Source organism: Bos javanicus, chromosome 13 (genome assembly GCF_032452875.1).
Source record: "Bos javanicus breed banteng chromosome 13, ARS-OSU_banteng_1.0, whole genome shotgun sequence".
In the NCBI taxonomy this organism is placed as follows: domain Eukaryota; kingdom Metazoa; phylum Chordata; class Mammalia; order Artiodactyla; family Bovidae; genus Bos; species Bos javanicus.
The window spans coordinates 69,654,473-69,681,309 of record NC_083880.1 but is presented as its reverse complement, the minus strand read 5'-3'; the positions used below and the strand labels follow the sequence as shown (position 1 = coordinate 69,681,309).

The window sequence follows — 26,837 nt, the reverse complement described above, 5'->3', positions numbered from 1 at the left end:
CAAGGTCAAAAGTTGGCAGGAGAAATTTTATGTTTCACATGTGATAGTCCTTTATTTTCTAAAATAACCACCCCCCCCCACTGCTTTTAATGATGTATATATGACAGGTCTAGTATTAAAGATAGTTTATGCTAAGAATGCAACCTTTCAAGAGAAGTATCTGGCTGAAATCCTACAAGCTCAGTGATTCTTTAGCTCTAGTCAGAGCATTCCTTTTGTTTCTTTAGAGAGGATTTATATATTGCTTTAAAGGACTGGAAGTGCTAAATATCAATGCTAACAGAAAAAAGCAGTATCAGAGACAAATAATAGAAGAAATTATTTTTATTTGACTTTGGTATAAATTTCCTATAAGTCAGATACTCAGAGATGGGGTTTTCACAGAGTCAGAATTTAATGATGTTAATACTTCTAGTGCCAAAACGTTTAGGGATTTGGGGCCAAAAAGAAATAGGCAGCATCTGAAATGATCTGGCATTGTAAAACCCAAGTTGCCTACCATATGCATGAGAAAGAGGTGCTTGTATTTAAACACAGACAGTTTAGCTACACAACTAACGTTCCTTAGGGAGAGAGATTTGCTTCTTACATCAGGTCCTTTAAAGTCTCACTAGGACTCAGAAGCCCTGGTCTCTCAGCCTCACTCTGTGACCACACTGCTGTGTGACCTGGGGCCTGTCGCCTCAGACTCATGTCCACACACAAAAGACATGAGATAGAATGACCTTTAACACCCCACTTCCCCATGGAGCGAGCACCTCCATGAGAACTGAGAATAATAAAAGGAGAAAGTACATGAATAAGAAGGGATCTCCTGAGAAGTAGGTCTAAATCCCATCTGTCTCAGAAAGGCTTGTTTCCAATTCTCTGACACTCCAAGAATGCAGTACAATATTACTATGCAGGAGAAAGAGGCCTCCTGGACTTGGGTCCTAAGTGTAACCTAATGAAAAATCACTGATGCTAGGATCTAGCAGAGAAGGAAGAAATATAGAAACACATTACTGTAGAACTTGTTTCTTCATAATAGATGGCCACAAAAGTAGGCAGGGTTGATGAGCAAAGTTTTAAAATAAAGCATTTTGGAACAGAACATACTAAATCTTAATTATTCTGGGCTTCAGAGGTGATTAAACAATCCTCAAGGATTCCTTAATGTGCTGAAGAAGAAAAAGAAACCCAAAACTACCAGAAAGATCAGAAAGTCATTTAAAAAGGAACACGGTGTACAGGATTTTACTGGACCATAACCAATACACTTGTTTTGTTGCAAAGCGGCAGTGTGTCAACAGAGGTCAAAACAGGAAGTACTTAAAAGTCTGCTTACAACACATCATCTGGTTAAACTGTCTGAAATTTACTCACAGGTGAATTAGAGACCCAGGGCTAGATTTAGTCATGTGTAAACAAAACCTAGGGGCAGGTTCTTTCAATGCCTTTTGGCAAACAAGCTATTATTTTTCAAGTATTCTGATTAGAAAATAAAGAAAATATTAAAAGGCACAAAACTGCACAGAATAAAACTCCTGAATTTGCCTATCCTATAATCTTGGAAAAGTATGCTTTTAAAGGAAGACAAGAAAGTTCAGTTGAGGAAGGTTAAGTAAACTAGTCAACATCACAAGACACTTAGGTGGAGAGACCAGAACCAGGAGACTTTCTTCTAGATAGACATAAGAAAGCCATTGTGGACTTCAAGAAAAATGATGTCAAAATTACACCCGTGGGTTTCCTTGGTGTCTCAGTGGTACAGAATCTGCCTGCCAAAGCAGGAAACACAGGTTCAATCCCTGATCCGGGAAGATCCCACATGCCACGGAGCAACTAAGCCTGTGCGTCCCTCAACTACAGAAGCCCGCTCACCTAAAGCCTGTGCTCCGCAACGACAAGACACTGCAATGAGAAGCCTGCATACCACAAACAGAGAAAAAAGCCCACGCAGCAAAGAAGACCCAGTACCAACATAAATAAAAACTTAAAAAAAATAAGATGAATAAAGCTTTTAAAAACAATTACATCCTAAAAATTTTTAAAAGATTTTGGTAAAACAGGACAGGGATCAAACTTCTGTCCCAAAGCCTTTTATGCCACCTCTACCTAATTCTCTTCTTCCATCACAAATGGCAAATTATGGTTGGTGAAGTAAGATGTGTCAGAGAATAAGACATCCATTTTTAAAAGCTTATGGTTTAAATATGAACTTTTATCTTTTTAAAGTCTGTTTTTGGACAGATTTCAGGTAACATAAAAATTACTTTTTTTTGATCTGATCCATGTGTAAGCATTTTCCTTAAATGATAAAGTTCTTCATAGTCAAGACTATCTCATATATTTTTGGGCCTTCACATCAACTAGCACATCATAAATATAGGAAGAAAGATAAAAATTCTTGTTTGACGTGATCAGCAATTCTACTGCTAAGTATATACCCAAAAGAATTGAAAGCAGGGACTCAGGCAGACACTTGTGCACCCAGGTGCACGGTAGCATTATTCACAATAGACAAAAGGTGGAACAATCCAAGTATCCATCAACAGATCAAAGACTTTTTTAAAATGTGGTAGGCATGCAATGAAATATTATTCAACTATAAATAAGAATGGAATTCTGATATTCAATAAAATGGATGAACCTTGAAAACATTATGCTAAGGAAAATAAGCCAGACATAAAAAGGACAAATACTTTATGACTCCACTTACCTGAGGTAGCTAGAATGGAAAAATTCAGAGAGACTGAAAATAGATGCTGCTAAAGGGTAGGAGGAAGGGGAAATAAGGAGGTATTATTTAAGAAGTACAGAGATTATCTGGAATGATGAAGTTCTAAAGATGGATACTAGGGATGGTTGTACAATATAGTGAATGCCACTTCCCCCAAATGACAAACTTTATGTCATACGTATTTGAGACAGAAACACACACAAAAAACGGTGTTTGAAATGTGGGATGGCCAAAGGGAACTCTGCTACAGAATATTGAGAATATGTGAAAAGGAGAGAGACGATGGTAACTGGTGTAACCATAGGTCAACCACTCACTGATTCAATAAATATATACTACTAAGTATCACCTGTCCACCAGGTACTGTATTAAGCCTTGAGGACATACATGAACACAACAGAACCCAATGTTGTTCCCAGGGACCATCAAGAGTCCAATAGGTCACAGAGAAAAGCAGAGAGACAATTACAACACCACCAGAATTTGGTAATGGCTGTGAGAGGGATATACTCATGGTGCCAGAGAAGACATAAAAAATGCTACTTTAATATGGGGGTTGGGGGGTGGGGGGAACAGGCAGAAAAGATACCTGAAAAAAGAACTCTAAGCTGCAACTAAAAGAATGTTATTAGGAGGGCTAAACAGAGTCTTCCAGAACCAGTAACAGCATATTTGAAAACCTAGAGGTATTCAGAAGACACTCTGTGTTTGAGAACAGAAAAGCAGTTAAGGGAGAGTAGAAATGGAAGGAGAGAGAAGGGTGAATCACAAGAGATGCAGCAAAGACAGCCAGCCAGACTTAGAGAAGCATTCTGCAAACTGCAATGAGAAGATGAAAAAGGTAGCCAGCAAGTGGAAAGCCAGGGGAAGCTGGTTTCAAAAAGGCCTCAGCCCAGAATATGGAGCATCTTGGCAAATGCTCCACGTGTATTTTACTGCTGAGTGTAATATTCTATAAATATCAATTAAATCAGGTTCATCGATGATGTTTAAAGTCTTCCATATCCTTAATGATTTTCCCATCGATTGAGAAAGAGGTAGTAAAATCTAAGTATAAATATTATTTCTCTTTGCAATTCTAACAGTTTTCACTTCATCTATTTTGAGACTCTGTTATCAGTTGTAACTGATTATATTAACATTTGTAACTGTTCATACTCTTTGCTCCTGTTCAGTGGTGACCAACTCTTTGCGAACCCATGGACTTTAGTCCGCCAGGCTCCTCTGTTCATGGAATTTTCCAGACAATAATAATGGAGTGGGTTGCCATTTCCTACTCCAAAGGATCTTCCTGACTCAAGGACTGAACCTGCCTCTCTTGCATTGGCAGGAAGATTCTTTACCACTGAGCCACCAGGGAAGCTTTGAAACGGTTATGCCCTCTTGATTAATTAGTCCCCTTTTTTATCATTATGAAATGAACGTCTTTATTCTCGGCAATAATCTTTGCTCTCAAATCTACATAGATATTAATATTTAAGGTAGGTGACTACAAACTGAAGAAAAGATGCATGTGAACTGAACTCAACTATTAGTACCTAAGACTAAATTTACTGGACTAATGGAAACTAGATAATTAAGTGATAAGAAATGCGAAAATTGTGGGGAAAGACCACAGGAGTGGTAGATGATTCCTGAAGAAACAGCCTCACTACAGAAAATTAATCTGTTTATTTTAATGATTCATAAAGACGTCCTCCCTTAAAATTTTCATTTAAAAATTTTTAATGATTACAAAAAGACAGAATTCACTTTATCGTGCCTTTTCCATAAGCCCCATTTTTAATAATTTTTAAAAATAAAAGTAGCATATATACAGAATGCAGAGTTCAAAGACTTATCACAAAATAAGGCTACAATGTGATTACCACGAAAAGTCAAGAAAAATACCACTGATACCACACCAGAAGTTCCCCTCACATCATTTTACAACTGCTACCTTTCGCTCCTTACCAAGGATCACCATGATCCTGGATTCTAAAGGTCTTAATTTTTGTTTCTGAATTTCAAACAAATTGAAGCATACATTATGTATCTTTTTGACTAGTTTCCTTCAAGCAACACAGGTTTGTGGAATCCACCTATGTGTACTCCTTTCATATTTATTTATATATAGTACCCTAATACACCACACTTTATCCATTTTACTACTCTCGGGCATTTGGGAGATTTTTACTTTGGGGTTAATAAAAACAATGCAGCTCTAAATAGCTTTTTACCTGCCCTTTGATACCCATATACACGCATTTCTGTTGCGAATATACTTGGGGATGGAATTCTTAAGTTACAGGGTATACATAAGGTAATTTTAGAAGACATAGCTAAGTAGTTTTCCCGAAATGATTCAACAGTTTATAGTCCCATCAGAAATGGGATTGCTCCACATCATTTGAAGGTCTTGGTATTAGCATTATTTTAATAATTAGTTATTACTACAATGTGTAGGTATTAAATTGAGGTTGTATTTTCCTGGTGAATTTTTTTTTCATTTTGATACATTGGTACATTTTATTCTATCTTAAATTCTTAAACTGGTCTTGTGTTTTTACAACAGCATGTATTCTTGTGAACCTATTTAGATTTTGAAATTTTAGTAGAAATGCTATCAGTTAATATTTGGGTTGATACGGCATAAAAATATGGAACGCTTCACAAATTTGCGTGTCAACCTTGTACGGGGGCCATGCTAATCTTCTCTGTATCATTCCAATTTTAGTGTATGTGCTGCCAAAGCGAGCACTCCCCGATGAGTACTGTTGAGCACCTAGTGTTTTCCCTGGCCATTTGCATATCTTCTTTTGTGAAGAGCTTGCTCCATCCTCTTATGAATTTTTCTGCTGAATTATCTGTCTCATTTTTATTTACTTGTAGATTTTTGTACACACTGGACAAAAACTTTTGAGTATATATTTATGTTAAAAATATCTTGTCTATAGACAATAAGCCAACCTAATGAAGTAGTTCTAAGAGACTCTAGGTTGAAGGCACTTGCGTTTTAAGTTCTCTCCCACAAAATTTAGGCCATTATGGGAATATCATATGGCTTTCCCTCAACAACTGCCTTTAATTCAAAATGGAAGTTTAAGTCTTCATTTTCAATAAGTAGTCTTATACCCAAAGATACCCTGTCTTTGGGCTTAACCACCTGCCACCTACACCAAAAAAAGGAGGCAAAACAAACAAGAAAACATCTTTCTGATCCCTCTTGGATCCCAGAGGGCAACACCTCTGAGTTTCATTTACACTGGTGGTCACTGGCTTTTGTGAGAACTGAACCACTCTGGTAAACTGATGAAAGCTAGGAATGTTCTCTTCAGGAATATCTCATATACCAAACCTTTTGTATATGATTTAAGGGACTAATAGACCATGGAAGCCTAAGTTAAGAATTTTTAAACTTAAACCCTTTAAAGTACAGAAAGGAGAAAAATGTCAATCTATATCTATCAGGTTTCCAATCCAGTCACCTTTTATCAAGGCAAGTTCTCTGGACACTTGATGAAATGCCATTCTATGGTAACAATTTACCATACTTGCTTTGGACATTCTAATCTGAATGAACAATGGCATCCCCAGTAAAGCCTGAATTATCAAGGCCATCCTCTTAACAACTCTGGAATCAAAGTCTGATGAATTTGCTATCCATGTATTTACCTGTGGTTCAAATTAAGGCCTATTCCAAGTAACCCAAGCCTACCTGAATGATGAGGGACCTGACGGTTCAACCCTTACCTGTTGCTGTGCTTGGACTTTTCTCGGTCTTTCTCCTTGTCCTTCTTGTGCTCTTTGTGCCGGTGTTCTCGATCTTTATGCTTATCTTTGTGTTTATGAGAATCTGCAACCATAAGAGATGAGTCAGTTAAGAGAAGTCATGAGCTATCTCCTGCCCATCTACCTTGATGAGCTGGTCAAGAAGCACAATGACAGGACTTAAATGGCATGGTAGCTATCTGTAATAGCATATTCCACTGGAGAAAAAGACTTGACAAACCAGCCCAGACAAGGCATCCCATCACCCTACCTCTAAAACCAAGATATGTTACAAATAAGCAGGAAGAGAAGGGGGAGCCAATTCTGCTGTAAAAGAAGGTAACAGTTTGGCGTTCTTCTCCCTAGACCTGGTACCAGGAAGACTAAGCCATAAATGATTCAAAGGATAAATCTTGAACACCACCTCTCAAGATCAGATGGTTATCTATGTACCTTGTGGAAAATGCAAACCGTAAGAGATACGCGTTTTTAAATCAACTTTAATGAAGTATGATTTCTACACAGTAAGATACATTTCAAAGATAGAGTAGTAAGTCCAGCAGACATATGCACAGACATAATCCCTACCACAATAAAAATTTAGAACATTTCCATCATCCCTGGAAGTCTCCCTTGTGCCCATTCCTAGCCCAATCTGAATTTTTACCTCCAGCCTGAAGCAACCACTGATCCACTAGCACAATTGATTAGATTTGTCTATATTTCTAGTTTCACATAAATGGAACTATAGGATATTCTTTTTTGGGTCTGATTTCTTTCCCTTAACATATTTTTGTCATTCAACCATGTTGGATATATCAGTAGTTGGTTAGATTTTACTGGAATGGTAATCCATTGTTGGGATACACTGCAATTTATTTATCCATTCATCTGCTGATGGACATTTGAGCTATTTTCAGGCACTGGCTTTTTTATGAATAAATCTGCTATGAACTTTCATATACAAGTCCTTGTGTAGACATGTTTTAATTTCTCTTGGGTATATACTTAATGATAAAGTTACAGGGTCACCTGTAAGTGTATGTTTTACTTTACAGGAAACTGCCAAACTGTACTGCAAAGTGATTATACCATTATACAGCCCCACCAACAATGGATTAGAGTTTCAACTGCTACAAATTCTCACCAACATCTAATAAAATCAGTCTACTTTTAGCTATTCTAGCAGGTATGTAGTGGTATCTCACTGTGGTTTTAATCCAGTTTACTGATTAAAATGATGGGCATCTTTTCATATGCAGATTGGCCACTCGTATCTTCTTTGGTAAAGTATCTCTTTAAGTCTTTCCTCCACTTAAAAAAACTTGTTTGCCTTATTACTGTGTTCTTTATTTGAATCCCTGGTGGCTCAGCGGTAAAGAATCCCCCTGCAATGCAAGAGATGAGGGTTTCATCCCTGGGTCAGGAAAATCCCCTGGAAAAGGAAATGGCAATCCACTCCAGTTCTTGCCTGGGAAATACCATGGACAGAAGTGCCTGGTGGGCTACAGTCCGTGGGGTTGCAAAAGAGTTGGACACAATTTATCAACTACACGACTACCACCACAAGTTCTTTATATATCATGCATTACAATTTTTTGGTTAGACATGAGTATTGTGAATATTCTTTCTTCTAGAAGCTTTATACAGAGGTAAGAGGCAGGGAACATTTTAAAAATCTATAATATGTACAGCACCATTTTTTTTGTTGTTGTTTTCTTTTAAAGACTGCCTTTTTCATTCTTTTACAAGTGTTCTAGTTTCATTCTAGAACACTTTCTAACACCATACACAAAAATAAACTCAAAATGGATTAAAGATCTCAATGTAAGACCAGAAACTATAAAACTCCTAGAGGAGAACATAGGCAAAACACTCTCCGACATACATCACAGCAGGATCCTCTATGACCCACCTCCCAGAATATTGGAAATAAAAGCAAAAATAAACAAATGGGACCTAATTAAACTGAAAAGCTTCTGCACAACAAAGGAAACTATTAGCAAGGTGAAAAGGCAGCCTTCAGAATGGGAGAAAATAATAGCAAATGAAGCAACTGACAAACAACTAATCTCAAAAATATACAAGCAACTCCTACAGCTCAATTCCAGAAAAATAAACGACCCAATCAAAAAATGGGCCAAAGAACTAAATAGACATTTCTCCAAAGAAGACATACAGATGGCTAACAAACACATGAAAAGATGCTCAACATCACTCATTATCAGAGAAATGCAAATCAAAACCACTATGAGGTACCATTTCACGCCAGTCAGAATGGCTGCGATCCAAAAGTCTACAAGAAATAAATGCTGGAGAGGGTGTGGAGAAAAGGGAACCCTCTTACACTGTTGGTGGGAATGCAAACTAGTACAGCCACTATGGAGAACAGTGTGGAGATTCCTTAAAAAACTGGAAATAGAACTGCCTTATGATCCAGTAATCCCACTGTTGGGCATACACACTGAGGAAACCAGAAGGGAAAGAGACACGTGTACCCCAATGTTCATTGCAGCACTGTTTATAATAGCCAGGACATGGAAGCAACCTAGATGTCCATCAGCACATGAATGGATAAGAAAGCTGTGGTACATATATACAATGGAGTATTACTCAGCCATTAAAAAGAATACATTTGAATCAGTTCTAATGAGATGGATGAAACTGGAGCCTATTATACAGAGTGAAGTAAGCCAGAAAGAAAAACACCAATACAGTATACTAACTCATATATATGGAATTTAGAAAGATGGTAACAATAACCCTGTGTACGAGACAGAAATAGAGACACTGATGTATAGATCAGTCTTATGGACTCTGTGGGAGAGGGAGAGGGTGGGGAGATTTGGGAGAATGGCATTGAAACATGTATAATATCATGTATGAAATGAGTCGCCAGTCCAGGTTTGATGCACGATACTGGATGCTTGGGGCTGGTACACTGGGAAGACCCAGAGGGAGGGTATGGGGAGGGAGGAGGGAGGAGGGTTCAGGATGGGGAGCACGGGTATACCTGTGGCGGATTCATTTCGATGTTTGGCAAAACTAATACAATATTGTAAGGTTTAAAAATAAAATAAAATTAAAAAAAAATAATAAAGACTGCCTTTTCCCCACTGAACTGCCTTGGGCCTCTTCACTGGAAATGAAGTGTCCACAAAATTGTAGATCTGTTACTAGACCCCCAACACAGAGTATATTAACTCCTAAAGCTTCAGAGTAGAGCTTTTTTTCAATAGTAATTTTGAGATCAGCTAATTTAAGTACTTTAACTTTGTACCTTTTCAAAATTGTTCTGGCTATTCTATCTTCTGTATTTCCATATAAATTTTAGATTTAGTTGTTTGATTTCCTAAAGAAAAAAAATAAAAGCTATCTGGGAGTTTGTGTCCATAGGACAATTTGCAGAGAAGTGACATCAAAACATTGTGTCCTTTGATCCATGAACATGGTATCTCTTTCTACTTTTTGAGGTTAGTAACTCTCAAATTTTAGCGTATCAGAATTAACCCAAGGGCATATTAAAAATGCAGCTCACTGGAGTCAGGTCACCTTAACATTGACTGTGAATCAATTGGAAGTTTATGTACTCAACGCATGTGGTAGTTTTAAAATATGTCCAACAGATTCTTTGATACTCCTCCTTTCAAGTTGTGGCCTAATTTCCTTCTCCTTAAGTATGGGCTAGACGTAGTGACTCAGCCCTAAAAACAGGACAAAGTGGAAATGTCAGTGGGCAGGCCATCAAAGGCATTGGATCTTTCTCCTTGCCCTGGGCGAAGACAGTTGCCACACTGTTAGGACACTCTAGCAGCCCTATGGAGAGGCCTATCTGGTGAGAAAGTGAAACTTCCTGCTACAAGTTATGTGAATGAACCACCTTGGAAGTGGGTCCTCTAGTCTCAGTTAAGCCTTCAGATGACTGCCAACTCAGACTCAGAGCTAAAACCACCCAGCTAAGCTCTTCCTGGATTCCTGGTTCACACAAACTGTGTGAGAAAACAAATGTTTGTTATTTAAGGTGCTAAATTTTGAGATAACATGTTTAATAACAACAGACAACTAATAATAATGTACAGACAACGCGTGTGTTCCACACTACTCCTTGCTCAAAGCAAAAATAAATCACATTTGGCATAACCCATTAAGTATCTATTCTGTGCCAGGCCCTAGAGAAACAGAATTTGCATGACCATTCCCCTAGCTATAAGAAATTCTCATCTCACCGAGATGGGAAAATAAAATCATGTAGTATCAGAACCCAATCTTTCACATAGCATAGAGAACCCGTCAACTTCTGAAAATCTCAAGTCCAAAATTTTAAAATGCTGTCAATCTGATACAAAGCTGTTAGCCCCTGTTTACCTGATAATAATTAATACCCTGATTTCTTCTGCCCTCAACAAGTACTTACAGTTAAAATCATAATAACTGACAAACCATGCCACTAGCACTACAACCCTCTGTTTACAGGCCAGATTTAACAAACAAACAGAACATGAGCATCTGCTATTACGGCCCAAGGCTATGGCAGCAACATAATTTAAAAAAATTTTATTCTGTGTATACAAACACATAAACATGTCTGAAAAAGACTAGAAGACACCAACTGTTAAAAGTAGTCTGGGTGATAAATTTATGAGTAACTTGAGTTTTTGTGTGTATGCTTTGCCTTTGTTTTCCAATTTTTTCCCCAAGATGAGTCACTTTCATAATAAAAAATAGAAGTTAAAAAAATTACCAGGCTTTAAAACTATTTTGACAAATACTGGTGTACACAAGGAAAAAGGAGTATTATTAACTCACTAAAAAGCTTTAAAGAAAAAGAAAACTAAGTAAAAGACAAATTGAAAATAATTCCAGGTAGGTTTTAGATAACCAGTCTGCAAAAAACATTATTGTTTTAAGTGTGCAGAACTTCAAAGTTGATTTTTAAAGCCAAATCCCCAATTCTTTCAAAGCTATTGCTAATCTAAAAACATAAACCAAAATGTCTGGTAAGAAACTTAAAAGTTGTAGCTGAAAATTCCACCAGTGCAAGTAAGACCTGGGTCAAAGATCTGAACCCCAAGTGTCCCTATTTAAAAGTCATCACATGTCTACTGTATGTTCAAACTGTGCTGTGTGTGCTGTGACGGGTACCAAAATACATGTCAATGACTTTACATATCCTAATAGCTGTAGTATAGTTCTACGGGGGAGGCTGGACCTTCTGAGGAGAAATGACAGGGGGGCAGAATGGAATGAGTTGATCTCCTGAACAACAAAAGTGTGTAAACAAGCTAAATAACCAACAGAAAGGGACACCATCACAGAGCAGATCTGCACGAGGTAAACTGACGGATAGCTTTCATAGATGCATACGGACGTACTTCCAGGTGAATGACGTCTGCAATTAGCTTTAAAATATTGTCACCCCGCCCCCCGCAAAATGGGGAGATATGGGGATAGATAAAACAAGACTGGCAAGAGCTTGATATTAATAGTTATTGAAGAGGCAGATAAGACACATGGGAGTTCATTATTATTACTCTACTTAAATAGATTTGAAACTTCAGAATAAAAAGTTAAACACTTATTTGTGAGCTTTGTCCCTTCCAATCCCCTATTTTTTTCTTATTATATAAGGGTACGGCAAGAAGACTAGCCTAGTCCAAGAGAGGATTTGTGTTAAGGAGCAGTAGGAGATAAAGCTTGATAAAATTTACCCAAGAGTCAGGGTGTCCTACTCTCAGGATGACAAGGAGCCACTTCAAGCAGAAAAGGAACTAAATGAAAGCCATACTTAAGGAAGATTAATTGAAGGGCAGTGTGGGTAGAAGGTAAAAGTAAGAGCAAAATAACTAGCTAGTGTTTTTGAAGCAATCTAGAAAAAAGTGATAGCAAAGAGACTGAGAAAAAAATGTAAAAGCATGTTGAAAAAATGGAAGTAGAATCCAGTTCTAGGAACTCATGGGATGTGTGATCAATAAATGCAGAAGGGTCGAAGAAGATTCAAAGACTCTAAGTCAAGGTGGCTAGAACAAGGTGCCTTAGAAGACGACACAGGAAATCTGCGCACAACAAAAATGAGGAAAACAAAAAGACTGAAGAAATGATGAAACTAACTCAAGTCCTATTGTATTTAAGGTAACAGTGGGATATTTAAAAATGATGGACAGTAGAGAAGCCAGTAAGTAAAAACTGAAGCCAATAAGAGCACAATGATGTACGTCCCCCATGGCGAAAATATTTGTAGACAGCATACTAATGGATTTAAAGATTCCTTTTAGTACATACTCTTTCCCTTAACTGGAGTTCATCTAAGAACAGATATTATTGAAAATGTTTTGTAGAAAGGATTTTGCCACTTTATGCACCTGCTAAACGCAACAAGACTTGTCTTGATTTTGACTAACAGAATAGAAATGAAAGGCACAAGCCATTGCATATTAAATCATCAGAAAACCTCATTCACCCTCCTGATAACAAATGTTTCAAATCCTAGAATTCAAAATATTTAAGATGAAGACACAGGAGGAAGACCACCGAAATCCTTGAGAATAAGAAGACATTAACAACTAATTCCTTTCACTCTAACTTAAAGGATAGATATGTAAATGAACAGAGCGAGAGAACAGGAATCAACATCTTTTGTTACAGTTATCTAAGGCATTCCTAAGGTCAACAATGTTCTGAGGTAAAGAGACTTCCAAATGACAAAAGAGGTTAAGTATCTGTGTCTTCCCCAGTTGCAAGAACAGTTGCTAGGTATCACTACAAACTTCCAGATGTGTAAGATGGATTCAGAAAAGGCAGAGGAACCAGAGATCAAATTCCCAACATCCACTGGATCATCGAAAAAGCAAGAGTGTTCCCAGAAAAAATCATTTTGATATTTGGCAAAACTAATACAATTACGTAATTATGTAAAGTTTAAAAATAAAATAAAATTAAAAAAAAAAAAAACATCTACTTCTGCTTTATTGACTATGCCAAAGCCTTTGACAGTGTGGATCACAACAAACTGTGGAAAATTCTTAAACAGATGGGAATACCAGACCACCTGACCTGCCTCCTGAGAAATCTGTATGCAGGTCAAGAAGCAACAGGTAGAACTGGACATGGAACAACAGACTCCTTCCAAATCGAGAAAGGAGTATGTCAAGGCTGTATATTGTCACCCTGCTTATTTAACTTATATGCAGAGTACATCATGCAAAATACTGGGCTGGATGAAGCACAAATGGAATCAAGATTGCTGGGAGAAATATCAATAACCTCAGATATGCAGATGACACCACACTTATGGCAGAAAGTGAAGAAGAACTAAAGAGCCTCTTGATGAAAGTGAAAGAGGAGAGTGAAAAAGCTGGCTTAAAACTCAATATTCAGAAAACTAAGATCATGGCATCTGGTCCCATCACTTCATGGCAAATAGATGGGGAAACAATGGAAACAGTGATAGACTTTTTTTGGGGGGGCTCCAAAATGACTGCAGATGGTGACTGCAGCCATGAAATTAAAAGTTGCTTACTCCTTGGAAGGAAAGTTATGACCAACCTAGAGAGCATATTAAAAAGCAAACCCAATACAATATTGTAAAGTAAAAAAAAAAAGAAATATAAAAAAAAAGAAAAAGAAGTAAATGAAAAAGCAGAGACATCGCTTTGCCAACAAAGGTCCGTCTAGTCAAAGCTATGGTTCTTCCAGTAGTCATGTATGGATGTGAGAGCTGGACTATAAAGAAAGCTGAGCACCAAAGAATTGATGCTTTTGAACTGTGGTGTTGGAGGAGACTCTTGAGAGTCCCTTGGACAGCAAGGAGATCCAACCAATCCATCCTACAGGAAATCAGTCCTGAATATTCACTGGAAGGATTGATGCTGAAGCTGAAACTCCAATACTTTGGCCACCTGATGTGAAGAACTGACTCACTGGAAAAGACCCTGATGCTGGGAAAGACTGAAGGTGGGAGGAGAAGGGGACGACAGAGGATGAGATGGCTGGATGGCATCACTGACTCTATGGACGTGAGTCTGAGTGAACTCCGGGAGTTGGTGATGGACAGGGAAGCCTGGCGTGCTGCAGTCCATGGGGTTGCAAAGAGTCGGACACGACTGAGCGACTGAATTGAACTGAACTGATCTCTACAAAATGACTTGATGGATAAGTGCAAAATCAAACAGCAAAAAACCAACAACCTTCTACTACTAGATTCAGAATTAGACTCTGAGCGTTAATTCAGTTTACAACCATTTTAAATGTATTCTTAAATCCAAAGCATCCTCCTCTAGACTCATCAAGACACTCTGCCCTCAAGGGGTTTACAATCCAGGAAGATAATCCAGATAGGAACCCAACACAGCCAAAAGCAAACAAGAGAACAGGGGCACTACTACCTGCTAGAGTACTCAAACTGTCTCGTTTGATTTTCTCACTACTCTTATAATAAGAAAAATTCCCATTTCACACAAGACCAATAGTTATCTCTTTCTAAGGGTGCACTGTGCACAAGGTAGTATGTTTATGTATTATCTCCAGTTTTCGCAACTCTGAGCAGTACTGATTTTACCAAATCTAATACACATTTTTGCTTCTTAACATCTCTGAAAAAGTGCATATGGTTCATATAACCCCCATAGAGGGGGAATCTGGAAACACTCAGCAGAACTAACTTATTAATACATACTAACTTTTGACCCTGCGCTTCCCAGGTGGTGCCAGTGGTAAAGAAGCCGCCTCCCAGTGCAGGAGACATAAGAGGCGTGGGTTCAATCCCTGGGCGGGAAAGATCCTCTGGAGGAAGACGGCAACCCACTCCAGTATTCTTGCCTGGAGAATCCCATGGACAGAGGAGCCTGGCAGGCTACAGTCCTGTATAGGATCACAAAGAGTCAGACATGCCTGAAGTGACTTCGCATGCACGCATACATCTTTTGACCCAGCAAGCCATATCTAGGAATGTAGCCTGAAGATACACTTTGAACGATGGTGTGATCACTCACCTAGAGCCAAACATCCTGGAATGTGAAGTCAAGTGGGCCTTAGAAAGCATCACTACAAACAAAGCTAGTGGACGTGATAGAATTCCAGTTGAGCTATTCCAAATCCTGAAAGATGATGCTGTTAAAGTGCTGCACTCAATATGCCAGCAAATTTGGAAAACTCAGCAGTGGCCACAGGACTGGAAAAGGTCAGTTTTCATTCCAATCCCAAAGAAAGGCAACGCCAAAGAATGCTCAAACTACCACACAATTGCACTCATCTCACACGCTAGTAAAGTAATGCTCAAAATTCTCCAAGCCAGGCTTCAGCAATATGTGAACCGTGAACTTCCTGATGTTCAAGCTGGTTTTAGAAAAGGCAGAGGAACCAGAGATCAAATTGTCAACATCTGCTGGATCATGGAAAAAGCAAGAGAGTTCCAGAAAAACATTTATTTCTGTTTTATTGACTATGCCAAAGCCTTTGACTGTGTGGATCACAATCAACTGTGGAAAATTCTTCAAGAGATGGGAATACCAGAACACCTGACCTGCCTCTTGAGAAATTTGTATGCAGGTCAGGAAGCAACAGGTAGAACTGGACATGGAACAACAGACTGGTTCCAAATAGGAAAAGGAGTTCGTCAAGGCTGTATATTGTCACCCTGTTTATTTACCTTATATGCAGAGTACTCATGAGAAACGCTAGACTGGAAGAAACACAAGCTGGAATCAAGATTGCTGGGAGAAATCTCAATAACCTCAGATATGCAGATGACACCACCCTTATGGGAGAAAGTGAAGAGGAACTCAAAAGCCTCTTGATGACAGTGAAAGTGGAGAGTGAAAAAGTTGGCTTAAAGCTCAACATTCAGAAAACGAAGATCATGGCATCCGGTCCCACCACTTCATGGGAAATAGATGGGGAAACAGTGGAAACAGTGTCAGACTTTATTTTTCTGGGCTCCAAAATCACTGCAGATGGTGACTGCAGCCATGAAATTAAAAAACGCTTACTCCTTGGAAGAAAAGTTATGACCAACCTAGACAGCATTTTCAAAAGCAGAGACATTACTTTGCCAATAAAGGTTTGTCTAGTCAAGGCTATGGTTTTTCCTGTGGTCATGTATGGATGTGAGAGTTGGACTGTGAAGAAGGCTGAGCGCTGAAGAATTGATGCTTTTGAACTGTGGTGTTGGAGAAGACTCTTGAGAGTCCCTTGGACTGCAAGGAGATCCAACCAGTCCATTCTGAAGGAGATCAGCCCTGGGATTTCTTTGGAAGGAATGATGCGAAAGCTGAAACTCCAGTACTTTGGCCACCTCATGCGAAGAGTTGACTCATTGGAAAAGACCCTGATGCTGGGAGGGATTGGGGGCAGGAGGAGAAGGGGACGACAGAGGATGAGATGGCTGGATGGCATCACTGACTCGATGGATGTGAGTGTGAGTGAACTCCGGGAGTTGGTGATGGACAGGGAGGCCTGGCGTGCTGCGATTCATGGGGTCGCAAAGAGTCGGACACGACTGAGCGACTGATCTGATCTCTGATGTATACATGAAGGCAGAGCAAATTAGGTCAGTAGAGAAGAAATTTTTAATTTTAGACTTGCTGGAATGGATTAAAATTCCTTTCCTTCATCCCCAAATCTCAAATGTCAAATGACCTTAAAGCAACAGTGTTTATATTGCATTATGATGTTCCTACATTTAAAAAGGCAATAGACATTTTCCTAAATGTCTGTACATGAGACATGTGCCATTACCTCTGGCTCTTACATGACGGCAGAATTTTCAACTTTTCTGCCCTGCTGTTATTTCTCAGAAAGAGTAGTATGGCAATACGATTATGGGCATTTTGAAAAATAGTATTAAGAGTAAAAATAATGAATCTGGGGTACCTGCCTCCTTTGTTTCCAAGTGAAAAGTTATATACTGAGGAGAAATGATTCCACTAGAGAACAGAAATAAAAAGCTTAGGACCCAAGAGGGCAGAGAGGTATTTAACATAGACTTTCTGGAGGAGGAAGAACTTCCCAGGTTGCTCAGTGGTAAAGACCTGCCTGCTGAAGCAGGAGGTACAGGTTCAACCCCTGGGTTGGGAAGATCCCCTGGGGAAGGAAATAGCAACCCACTCCAGCATTCTTGCCTAGAAAATTCCACGGACAAAGAAACCTGGTGGGTACACTCCATGGGGTGGCAATCAGTTGAATGCAACTAAGCAACTAAGCACACACAGAGGAGGCAGTGTTTGAGCTAAGTCTTACTAAAGGCTAAGAGGGAGTTAGCATGGTTGAGAACAGACAAAGGGCATTCTTGGCAGATGAGCCATGAAAGTAGACAACCTATTATTGTCATTATTATTGTTATTGAAAAACTGATCTCATGTTTGAGCAAAACTAAGTGAGATATACTTCCTGCCAGCTAGGAAATGCTAGAGTTGATTCTTATCCATATATATAAGAATTAAAATCCCAGAGTTATATTTAATTTGCCTAAAGCCATGTATCCCAAAAGCAGTTTCTTAAAAAAGATACAGAAACACTCCTACTGCTTGTAGCTTTACAGTCCTAATCCTCTGCTTAGAAGAGAAACAAAACACCTAGGAATAAGAAACTTCAGTATCAAATAAATTCAGCAAAATTTGATACAACTGTTATAAAGTACCTGAAAGGTGGCCTAATCCTAGGATAACAATGAAACTGCAGGTTCGGGAACCAGGTACAGAACCAGCCCCAAGTAGCTAGAACAGCATCAAATGAGGTGTAAGATGAAGAGTTCACTCCTCACAGGGAAACCAGACACATATACAATTACATGAAAAAGGAAGCCAAGCCTATAAAACACTTTGTTAAATATGTTCAAGAATGGGAATTCCCCAGCAGTCCAGTGGTTAGGACTTCACACTTCCCCTGCCAAGGACCTGGGTTTGATCCCTGGTTGGGAAACTAAGATCTCACAAGTCGCTCAGCACGGCCAAAAAAAAAGAAAAAAAAAGTTCAAGAATGATGCTGTTAAAACAAAAGATCACGCTTAAACCCTAACGACAATCAGAGACATCACAGACAAGCACAGCATGTTGGAAACAATCCCTGAAGGAAGCAGACTGGTTCAATAGAGTGGAGAAGATCTGATTCAAATCCTTGTTCTACTGGTGACTGTATAACCTTGGGGGAAAGTCACTTAACTACGGGGTCTGTAAGAATGCAGCATAAGTCGATGAGTAAGAGCTTCAAATATGTTCACTGACTTAAGACCTGTGATCTTGGTAAACTTACCTCTTTTATAGATGAATAAAGTGAGATGTAGAAAATTTAAGTGACCTTAAATAATTTTATTTCAAATTAAATCAAATTCTTTATGTATGGTTGTGACTTCCCTGGATGTCCAATGGTTAAGAACCTGTGCTTTCACTGCAGGGGTGCAGGTTCAATCCCTGGTCAGGGAACTAAGATTCCACATGCTGCATATAAATTAATTAATTAATTTAAAAAATTCTTTGTGTGTGGTTGTATCAGAATTCTTGGCTAATCTCCAAAAAATTCCAAGCACACTGACAACTGTCAATAAGGTACAATTATTACTGAATCTTCTGCATGATCAATTTATATAAAACTGAAATGAGCCTACCCAATTGGTCCAAATAACTTAAGGTTCAGATTTTATACATGCATTTAAGGCAGCAACCCAGGCCCATTCACTTTGTCTGACCAGCCAATGATGACTAAAACGCTATCTGCATCCAGGAAAGAGAAGCACTTAAGAAACACCAGTTAACACCCCCAGGCAGAAATATTTGCAAGAGTTTACAATGGCATCCCACTCCAGTACTCTTGCCTGGAAATCCCATGGACGGAGGAGCCTGGTGGGCTGCAGTCCAAGGGGTCGCTAAGAGTCGGACACGACTGAGCGACTTCACTTTCACTTTTCACTTTCATGCATTGGAGAAGGAAATGGCAACCCACTCCAGTGTTCTTGCCTGAAGAAACCCAGGGACGGGGGAGCCTGGTGGGCTGCCGTCTATGGGGTCGCACAGAGTCGGACACGACTGAATCGACTTAGCAGCAGTAGCAGCAGCAGCAGCAATACAATGGCACCCCACTCCAGTACTCTTGCCTGGAAAATCCCATGGACAGAGGAGCCTGGTAGGCTGCAGTCCATGGGGTCGCTAAGAGTCGGGCATGACTGAGCAACTTCCCTTTCACTTTTCACTTTCATGCATTGGAGAAGGAAATGGCAACCCACTCCAGTGTTCTTGCCTGGAGAATCCCAGGGACAAAGGAGCCTAGTGGGCTGCTGTCTATGGGGTCACACAGAGTCGGACACGACTGAAGGGGCTTAGCAGCAGCAGCAGCGGCAATCAGCAGGTAGCTAACAGTGTTGCCAAGTTTTTCCACCCAGGTTCTCTAATGCAACTACAATCCAACCCAAGCACTAACATTTACTTTGTTAAGAGAGAAAAAACACTAAGAAATTGGCAAAATTTCTGACCCTTTTAACAAATATTCCATGATCATGGGCTTCCCTGGTGGCTTAGACAGTAAACAATCTGCCTGTAATACAGGACACCAGGGTTCAATCCCTGGGTTGGGAAGATTCCTTAGAGAAGGGAATAGCTACCCACTCCAGTATGCTTGCCTGGGGAATTCAACGGACAGAGGAGTCTGGCGGGCTACAGTCCATGGGGTTGCAAAGAGTCAGACGCAACTAACATCAACATCGTGATTTTAAGGATTTCACTTCTCCATCATTCTTCTAAATGATTAGGGTAATCAGATCAGGGCAGGAGAGAGACTCCTTTACTTCCTTATAAACAAAAGCAGAGGTTTCTCTGGTACAGAGAAGGGTTCTTTGCCATGTTTTGAGGCAGACCTCTTTAGACTGACTTTTGACAAAGGGTTTGAGACTTAAAGCAGTAACTGTATAATATGATGGGTTCTTCCTTCAAATATAGTCCAATGTGGAGAGAGAGTGGGGAATGTTTTTCAACCAAAAGATGCCTTCCCCAAAGAGGCCCTGAAACAACACTGTCAACCTTTGCTCAACTCTAACACAAAAATACACTCAGTGCATTAAGAAAATAGACAGTGGAACGATTTGGGTGAAAATACTTGGTGAAAAAATTAATTTTCTAAAGGAGATATTTATCATATGCTCACTTATTAAGCCACTTCTATTGGGATAAATCTTTGCACCTTCTTCCTCCTTGACCTTCAAACCCGTGGATACCACATCCTCAGAAGCTGGAGTTCAAACAAAATCTCTATTCTACACACACTCTACATCTAGTACATTCTAACATTTTAAGACTGTTTTTGCCTAGGACAGATAACAAGCTGGTTTCAATGATAAAGACTGACATCCGGAGTGTGGTCAGTATCAGGGGTGTGTGAGAAACTCCTCAGGAACTTAATGCAAAACTAAAAGGAGTCAGGAAGGCTGAAAGTCTGTCACTGAAGAGGGAATGGGTTGAGGGGTAAAAGAATTCTACCCTTCCCTCTCCCCCACACAGCTGTCTAAATTCAGACTTGACCAATGCTGATGCAGCTTCAGTCCAGGAAACCCAGTCTGTGATCCACCTTAATGGGTGGCTGACTTCAATTTGTAGTCCATGGAGGAGTCTTTATTACTGTTTTTTGAAAACTTTTAATTTTATATTGGATGTAGCTGATTAACAATGCTGTGATAATTTCAAGTGGACAGCAAAGGGATTCAGCCATACAAATACATGTACCTTATCACTATTTAACAGTGACTCTCACTGAGAACATTTCCAAAACTCCAGTGCAGAGTTAATAGCCTTTCGAAGTATTCAGGACGGAGGCTGTTCTGGCTGAAAGTTCAAAGAGCTCCAGATTTAAGAGAAAAATGTCAGGAGGATTCAGCTCTAAAGAAAATCCTTCAAAACTCAAGAATGAGAGAAGGGACTAGTAACATTTTCAACTTTTAAAGTCCAAATTATCAACTGTTCTCCCCGGATGTATACTGTATATAACAAGACCTCGTACTCTTAAGCTAATAACACACAAAAAAACAACAGCTGAGAAGAGCAGATGGAAGAAGTTTTTCTTCTTCTCTCCTTTATGAAACTGGAGTTAACAATATTCTTCCAATCAAATATTTACTGAGTACCAACTTTGTGTCAGGCGTTGTTTTAGGTGTGGCAGTACAGCAGGAAATAGTACCAAGTCTCTGGTCTCATGAAATTCCATAATAAGCATCATAACCACCCCAACCCTTCCCAACAGCAGCAGCAGCTGTTAAATAAGTAACTTTGAAAAAGGGAAGTTGGAGGGGGAAGGTCTCCACAGTTGCCCAAGTTTTCCTTGGATGCAGCCCCATGAAGTTCCACAATCAGACTTTAATTTTGCAACTGGAAAAGACCTTCATAAGAAGTTAAGAAGGGAACTGCCCCCGTGGTCCAGGCTCCCAATTCAGGGGGCCTAAGTTTGATTCCTGGTTAGGAACTAGATGCCACACGCTGCAACTAAAAAGGTTCTGCATGCCACAACTAAGACCTGAGGCAAACAAACTACTGTTGTCATCCAACTCTTTGCAAACCCAAGGACTGCACCACACCAGGCTTCCCTGTCCTTCACTATCTCCCGGAGTTAGCTCAAACTTATGTCCATTGAGTTGGTAATGCCACCCATCCAACAAATTACAAAAAACAAAAGTTATGGACGCCAAGTCAAAGAAAGGGTCAGACAATCAGATGAAGTTGCCAAGTATTTTGCAAAGTGCTTAAGTTTTTGTCCTCAATATTCAATACTTCACAAAAGTCCATCACCAGAAACTTAGCCGTCCACTGCATTAAAAGACTGAGTCTTTTAATTATAGCATTTCCCATTTGTTTTTATCAGCTCTACAACACAATTTCAAATTCTAAAACGGATCATTTTCTCAAATGTCTACATAATCTAGAAGAAATGCCAGAAACTAACTTAAAAACACTTAAGTGAACCTACTTGGTTCTGGAACATCAGCAACCCTTAAGATTAGTGTTCAGCTGTTGTTTCTCTTCCTTGCCACAGAAAAGACACAACATGAAGCAGCCAACTGGTTTGCTTTAGGCCTCAATCTCATACAAAAAGAAGGGTTAAGGTCACAGGATGTTTTTCCTTCCAGTCCACTTCCGCATTTAAAGTGGACTCCTTTTATGCTTTTACAACACTACAATTACCTTAATCTGTCTTTTCAGCCCCTTCCTGTCTCTGTACCCTATTTTAACTTGTTTTATAACCTCCTCTCCCACCCTACTCCTTCTATTATGCTCCTTCAAGTTCATCTTCCTCTCTTCCTCTGGCTCCCATTCCCAGGGACCAATTAATTGAGTACATTAAAAATAAAACATGAGTACCATCTTTCTAGATTCCATATGCACGCATTAATATACAATACCTGTCTTTTTCTTTCTGACTTACTTCACTCTGTGTAACAGGCTCCAGGTTCATCCACCTCATTAAGACTGACTCAAATGCGATTTTTTTAATAGCTGAGTAATACTCCATTGTATATACGGACTGTATACAGAATTTCTGTATCTGTTCATCTACCGATGAACATGGTTCCTCCATGTCCTAGCTATTGTGAAACAGTGCTACAAGGTGAACACTGGGGTACACGCGTCTCTCGATTATGGTTTTCTCAGGGTGTATGACCAGCACTGGGACTGCTGGGTCACACGGTTGTTCTAGCATTTTAAGCAATCTCCACACTGCTCTCCGTAGCGGCAGGGCAGCAATGGAGATGCAGACAGAGAGAACAGACTTGTGGACACAGCGGGGAAGGAGTGGGTGGGGCGGATAGAGAGAACAGCGTGGAAACATATACACTACCATATAAGAGACAGCAGGTGGGGATTTGCTGTGTGACACGGGGAGCTACCTAGATGGGTGGGAGTAGGGACGGAGCGGGAAGGGGGTTCAGGAGGGAGGGGACACGTGTATACCTGAGGCTGATTCATGTTGATATATGGCAGAAACCAACACACTACTGTAAAGGAATTATCTTCCAATTTAAAAAAAAAACATGCAATGTCAAGATGGGGTCCTAGGTAACACTTATTTCTCTGCTCTGGTCTCAAAGTTTCTAATCTGTAAAATAACCTCTACTGATCTCTTACACTTCCAGTCCCAATAATTTTATGACCTTTAAAATTTGTTTTGGTTTAAAGAGATTAGGATATTAAAAAAAAAAATCTAAATGCTTGAGAGCAGTAGTTCTCAAACTTTCTTAAATAGTTTCTTAACTAGTTTTCTGCTTAAGAAGCAGAATTAGCAGTGGGCTAAGTCTTGGCCTCCTCTTCAAGAGTTTTCCTTTTTGTGACTAACTTTGTCTCGGTTTGCAAGAGCAAGTCGATTTTAACCACTTTTAAATCAAGTTGAATAATAGCCATTCATGGGCTGTTTGAAAGGAGAAAAGAAGTGGGAGCCAGGCTGAGCATGGATATCATTTAGGAAAAAGCCTTAGGTAAAGCTTGGAGGATTCTATTCACTTACGCACAGAACTTCAGAACAACAGCACTGTCTCTGTGTATGAGACCTGGGAATAAGATCATCCTCAGATATGTCTATTTTAACACAAGGTCTCTAGGTAACTATAATCTAGAAATGTATTTTGAAAAACCCTGCGCTGTCGTTTCTTGGTCCTTTCAACAATGATTCATACCAAATACCAGCCACCTACAATAATGGACAGGCTACTGATTTTATTTTCAGTTTCTATGTTAATTAGATCTCTCTGTTCCTTTAAAGGGCAGGCACAAGGTGCTGAGTCAGTTGCTGGGGATTTTTTTTAAATTTACAGCTGAGACTATTGAGTCTCTACAATTGAGGAAGAGAGAGATTTTCACCTGCTACCTTCCTAGCCCCTACCTGAGAGGAAGAAGGAAGAGCTACATAAGGAATGACACAGCTACTGCAACTTAGATAAGGAGTAGGGTAGCAAGGCTCTTTAGAATAGAAATTTTGTTGTTTGAACATCAGGGCAGAGTCATGCTTACAAATAGGTAACTCAAGTCCTGCCACTGGGACTCAGTTGTGAAGATGAATGACTACAAAAAAGATGACTTAAAGCAGCCACAGATCATATGTAAATGAGTGAGCATGACTACATTCCAATAAAATGTTATTTATGGACACTGGAATTTGCATTTCATGTAATTTTTCTGTGTCATGAAATAGTAAATAATATTCTTTTTCTAAACTGAAGTATAACTGATGTAACATTATATTAGCTTTAAGTGTATGTAATAAATTTTCCCCAACTAGTTAAGACAAATATAAAAGCTATTCATAGTTCATGGGTCATACAACAGAAGGCACAGTTTGCAGAACTCTGCAGCTACTTAACAGGGACTAGTAACTATCCCCAATGCCCAGGTAGAGAGAGACAGTGCTGTTGCTCTGAAGTTCTGTGTGTAAGTGAATAGAATCCTCCAAGCTTTACCTAAGGCTTTTTCCTAAATGATATCCACGCTCAGCCTGGCTCCCACTTCTTTTCTCCTTTCAAACAGCCCATGAATGGCTATTATTCAACTTGATTTAAAAGTGGTTAAAATCGACTTGCTCTTGCAAACCTAGACAAAGTTAGTCACAAAAAGGAAAACTCTTGAAGAGGAGGCCAAGACTTAGCCCACTGCTAATTCTGCTTAAGCAGCAAACTAGTTAAATTTATTTATTTCCCTTGAAGTGAGAACAACATCACACTTGTTTACACACTCCTAATTGCACTCATCTCACACGCTAGTAAAGTAATGCTCAAAATTCTCCAAGCCAGGCTTCAGCAATATGTGAACCGTGAACTTCCTGATGTTCAAGCTGGTTTTAGAAAAGGCAGAGGAACCAGAGATCAAATTGTCAACATCCACTGGATCATGGAAAAGGCAAGAGAGTTCCAGAAAAACATCTATTTCTGCTTTATTGACTATGCCAAAGCCTTTGACTGTGTGGATCACAATCAACTGTGGAAAATTCTTCAAGAGATGGGAATACCAGACCACCTGATCTGCCTCTTGAGAAATTTGTATGCAGGTCAGGAAGCAACAGTTAGAACTGGACACGGAACAACAGACTGGTTCCAAATAGGAAAAGGAGTTCGTCAAGGCTGTATATTGTCACCCTGTTTATTTAACTTATATACAGAGTACATCATGAGAAACGCTGGACTGGAAGAAACACAAGCTGGAATCAAGATTGCCAGGAGAAATATCAATAACCTCAGATATGCAGATGACACCACCCTTATGGGAGAAAGTGAAGAGGAACTCAAAAGCCTCTTGATGACAGTGAAAGTGGAGAGTGAAAAAGTTGGCTTAAAGCTCAACATTCAGAAAACGAAGATCATGGCATCCGGTCCCACCACTTCATGGGAAATAGATGTGGAAACAGTGTCAGACTTTATTTTTCTGGGCTCCAAAATCACTGCAGATGGTGACTGCAGCCATGAAATTAAAAGACGCTTACTCCTTGGAAGGAAAGTTATGACCAATCTAGATAGCATGTTCAAAAGCAGAGACATTACTTTGCCAACAAAGGTTCGTCTAGTCAAGGCTATGGTTTTTCCTGTGGTCGTGTATGGATGTGAGAGTTGGACTGTGAAGAAGGCTGAGCGCTGGAAGAATTGATGCTTTTGAACTGTGGTGTTGGAGAAGACTCTTGAGAGTCCCTTGGACTGCAAGGACATCCAACCAGTCCATTCTGAAGGAGATCAGCCCTGGGATTTCTTTGGAAGGAATGATGCAAAAGCTGAAACTCCAGTACTTTGGCCACCTCATGCGAAGACTTGACTCATTGGAAAAGACTCTGATGCTGGGAGGGATTGCGGGCAGGAGGAGAAGAGGACGACAGAGGATGAGATGGCTGTATGGCATCACTGACTCGATGGACGTGAGTGTGAGTGAACTCCGGGAGTTGGTGATGGACAGGGAGGCCTGGCGTGCTGTGATTCATGGGGTCGCAAAGAGTCGGACACGACTCTGAGCGACTGATCTGATCTGAACCACCTCCAATGAAATTCCTTAGTAAATAGGCAGACTTCAGAGAGCCTTCTTAAAATACGGGGCTGGTAAATCCCTAGTTAACAAAAAGATCCTTTTCCTTGAGTACTTGGAATAAACAGAGGTTTTACTGATTTCTGGGAGTAACTGGTTCCAAGCAGAAGGTGAACTCCTGAAAAATAAATTATCCAGGGGTCTTTGCTGCACAAGTAGGCAAGCTTTCTTTAATAGGAAAAGGATTATACATTAAAGTGCAACAGAGCCTTCTAGTCAATAAAACTAGCCTGGTAAGGCTCCACTGTAAATGAAGGTAAGTGCTCTAAAAAATGCATTTCCTTGGCCTGGTACCATATGGGTCACTCCACTACAACCCAGAATTCCCAGGAGGCAACTGAGTCACC

The 26,837-nt window shown here is 39.7% G+C and overlaps 1 protein-coding gene and 1 non-coding gene across 2 annotated transcripts in view; both read right to left on the bottom strand.

Annotated features, from left to right (window-relative positions):
- Positions 1 to 26,837, bottom strand: part of TOP1 (DNA topoisomerase I) — a 95,312-nt gene that overhangs the window by 51,733 nt on the left and 16,742 nt on the right. The window contains exon 3 of the mRNA XM_061437605.1: positions 6,455 to 6,557. Coding sequence (XP_061293589.1) covers positions 6,455 to 6,557 — 103 coding nt within the window. The remainder of the gene's footprint in view (positions 1 to 6,454; positions 6,558 to 26,837) is intronic.
- Positions 5,356 to 5,462, bottom strand: LOC133259964 (U6 spliceosomal RNA). Its single transcript, XR_009740627.1, has one exon. It is a non-coding gene; the product is annotated as a U6 spliceosomal RNA (small nuclear RNA).